Here is a 3,817-nt window from a genome sequence, read left to right on the forward strand (position 1 = left end):
ATAAATATTTTAATGACTTGATCCTTAAAATATAGCTGCTACAACTCTCTTATATACTTATTATGTTTCTACACTTCTGAGATTTAAGTTATAATCTTTAAATATATTACGTTTAAACTTTTATAATGCATAACTCTTTCTACCAACCTGTGGACTACCCTACTAGCAGACAATTGAAAAGAATTTAAGAAAAATAGTATTCTTTAAATAAAATGAATTCCAGCCAGCATTGTCATTTCTCATAGCATCCATTCACTATAACATCCATTAACATACTATAGGCCGAGTCAATAACTTTAGCATGGAAAATTTTACTTCCTGGTTTCGAAGTGTATAAATAACAGGGTTTAGCAGAGGAAATATCACTGTATGAAAGAAAGAAACAACTTTGTCAGCTGGTAAGGCCCTGAATGGACGAGTATAAATGAAAATTGCAGGTCCAAACATAAGAAATATAATAATAACATGAGTGGTACATGTGGATATGGCCTTGCTCTTCCCTTCAGATGATGACTTCCTAATGTGACATAGGACGATTGCATAGGAGGAAAGAAGCCCCACAAAACACACCAGGGAAAGCAGGCCACTGTTGAAAACCATAAGAATTTCCACCACAAAGGTATCAGTGCAGGCTAGCTTGATGACCTGAGGAACATCACAGAAGAAGTTATCCAACTGATTTGGACCACAGAAGGGCAAACGGAGAATAAGGATCACCTGGATAATGGAGTGCACAAATCCTCCAAGCCACTGAGCCAGTACCATCACATAGCAAACTCTAGAGTTCATGACAGAAGAATAATGTAAAGGTCGGCAGATAGCCATGTAACGGTCAAAGGCCATCACAACAAGGAGTAAGAACTCCCCTCCTCCAAGGAAGTGCAAGAAAAACAGTTGAGTGATGCAGCCTGGGTAGGAGATCACCTTCTTCTCAGAAAAGAAGTCCACCAACATCCTGGGAACCACAATGAAAGAGTAGGAGGCATCCAGGAAGGCCAAGTTGCCCAGGAAGAAATAGAGTGGGGCTGTGAGCCCAGGGTCTGATCTTATAGTGAGAATGATGAGAATATTTCCAGGAAGAATGATGAGGTAGAAAATCAAGATGAGAGCAAAAACCAAAAGCTGAATATCTCTAGAGTGGGTCAGGCCAAGGAGGATGAATTCTGTCACCACTGTGCTGTTGTTTCTCTCCATCTTTCTTCCCTGCAGGAAATTATGGATCATTGTTTAGTCTTAGTATATTATGGAGTACAGTTTACTGTTTTTACTGTGTATGCCTTCTAGATGTTCACTTTTCTTCCAGCTAAAAAATATTTGACAATCCTTATTTCAACTAAAACAACATTTTTATTAGAGAGGTTCAATGTCTTGGGTAACCTGCTTCAGTTCATTTCTCAAAATTTAAAAGGCAAACAAAAACACTGACCCCAATACTTTGTTCATATTATGTACAGATTTGTTTCTAATAAATTCCTTTGCTTTGGAAGTCTGGCTTCTTCTTCCTGCAAATCTTAACCTTGATAAGTCATAAAAGGAGTTTTTAATTGAGATATAACTTCAATTGTCAATTAAATATTTTAGATTCATCACACTTGAGGCTTAGCATTTGTCTTAGTATTATATCACTTTTTCAATATTTACACAGACTATAATGTTTTTATATTCTTTGCTTCTTTCAATCCCTGTGAAGTACCTTCCTTGATGTCTATATGACTTACTAATTTGTATATTACCAAGTATATATCAGATATTTCATCTGATATCCTAAATAGCCTTATCAGAAACTGTTTTACCAGAACTTCAAAAAGTAAAATGTAGAGTCACAACTTAGAGATTTTGTCTTGTCTGGGACCCTGGTTAAGCACCCTTCCTGTGGCCACTTCATACCTTGTTCATACTCTGAATTGGCATTATTTGAGCCTCACATACTTATCTACTCAGTACCCACTTGCCTTTCTTTGCATAATTAGTCTTATTAATAATTATGCTATAACCATAGCATAAAAGAGCTAGAAATAAACACAAGATAACTTGAAATTTCTTCATTCCAAACAAGAGAAAGCAATCTCCTGTGATTAGATAACAAACCTAGTGACTTATTTTTGTTTTAATTGTAGTAGAATATTGCAAGTATATACAATTCATTTTAAATAAATCACAATTATGGCTCTAATCAATAGATTTTCTTTTCTTTGTAGTTTAATAAGTAAAAATATTACTACTAAACTCAACTCTCTTCTGATTTGGAATTCGATATCTAGCCTTGTGTAAATAAAATAGTTACTATTCATAGTAGAAGCTACTCAGAAGCACAGAGTTGTTTTAAGGTTTTAAAATTTAAAGTTTTAAAGTTCAGTTTGTTTAATTTCTATGGATATTTTAGAAGATGCATACAGTAATCCATTGAGGTACTGAAATAAATGGTTATCTATGTATGTGTATATTAATTTCATGTGCATCATTTAAAATTTCTTTTAATCTTTTTTTGTCAGTGGTGAGACTTGAACTCAGGCTGGATGCTGTTCCTTAGCTCCTCAGCTCAAAGCAAGCACTCTACCATTTGAGCCAGAGCGCCACTTCCAGTTTATTGGAGATAAGAGTCTCATGGACTTTAGAGCCCGGGCTTGCTTTGAATCGCAATCCTCAGATCTCAGCCTCCTCAGTAGCTCAGATTACAGGTGTGAGCCACTGGCACATGGCTTCCATTTTTAATCTTGTAATGTACAGCATGTATATATGATGCATGTCTTTCATTTCTCCCACCTCATTTTCTTCATCTTAATTTTCTCTTTAGTCCTTGTTTTATTCATTTTTTTCTCCCAAAGTTTCATTACTTCTTTTATTCTGATATTAATGTGTGTCTCTTCCATCCTCATCACTTAATATTAAGTGGTATTCTTCCAATTTACAGTCTTGAGCTTCTAATATTTTATATCACAATACATATTTAACTACTTATAAATGAACATTGACCATATAAAATAAGGTCATATTTTTACCTTTTTTGAAGCATGGGTTGAACCCAGAGCTTCTTGGTAGCTAAATAGTCACTTCTGCGTGAGCCAGACTACTATGGCTTCTCTTTATTATTTAAAGGTAAATCTCATTAAAATTATTCTAAAAATGTATTTGATGATGATTCAAAACAGTAGAAAAGGAATGTATGTGAGCATGACAACAAAAATTTGCAAAAAAGTAGAGAATTACAAGTTTTAAACTTATTCCAAAAAGGTGAATCAAGTTGAATAGCATAACAAAATACTACTTGATTCCAAATACACATATATAATATAATATATACGTATATAAAATAGCAAAAAATACATAGATCTACAATAAAATATTTCTTAATAAAATAAAAAGGCTGGATTAAATAACCTGGAAATTATTTTGAATGTCAGCTTTTCAGATTAAATCAGCACACAAAGCTCTTGGTTTGGGAATCAATTATCTGAGTCTCAGGTCTTATGTCAGTAATTGGCTGTGAGTGATACCGAGAAATTTCCTTAGCTTTCAGAAATTTGAGATTTTTTTCTATCAAATAAAAGCATATCTATTTAAAGGGAGAATTAGAAGTAATGATATTAAAATATGTCTCATAAAATTATAAGCAAATCAAAATAATCTTGAAATATTTTCATGTTAAGAGGTAACTTTAGGAAAAGGACACAATGTTACTAGATCCTTTAACAGTATCTTTCAGTAAAGCCTGGGCTAGATATTGTAGTGCCAAAATTTGAGTATTGATGAAACAAGAAATTATGAATGTTCAGTAAATATCATGTTAAATTGCCATTGTAGTTAGTAATGTGAACAT

General features: G+C 33.4%; 1 protein-coding gene across 1 annotated transcript; it reads right to left on the reverse strand.

The window, feature by feature from the left end:
- Positions 1-267: 267 nt before the first annotated feature.
- LOC122126965 (olfactory receptor 4N4C-like) lies at positions 268-1,194 on the reverse strand. Its single transcript, XM_042701509.1, has one exon. It carries the CDS (start codon positions 1,192-1,194, stop codon positions 268-270), a length of 927 nt encoding a protein of 308 aa, XP_042557443.1.
- Between the last annotated feature and the right edge of the window lie 2,623 nt (positions 1,195-3,817).

The sequence above is a fragment of the Dipodomys spectabilis genome, unplaced genomic scaffold (genome assembly GCF_019054845.1).
Source record: "Dipodomys spectabilis isolate Male_0828 unplaced genomic scaffold, ASM1905484v1 ptg000294l, whole genome shotgun sequence".
NCBI lineage: Eukaryota > Metazoa > Chordata > Mammalia > Rodentia > Heteromyidae > Dipodomys > Dipodomys spectabilis.

Excerpts from the sequence above, each read along its gene's own strand:
- LOC122126965 (XM_042701509.1), bottom strand. The coding sequence starts at position 1,194 with ATGGAGAGAAACAACAGCACAGTGGTGACAGAATTCATCCTCCTTGGC.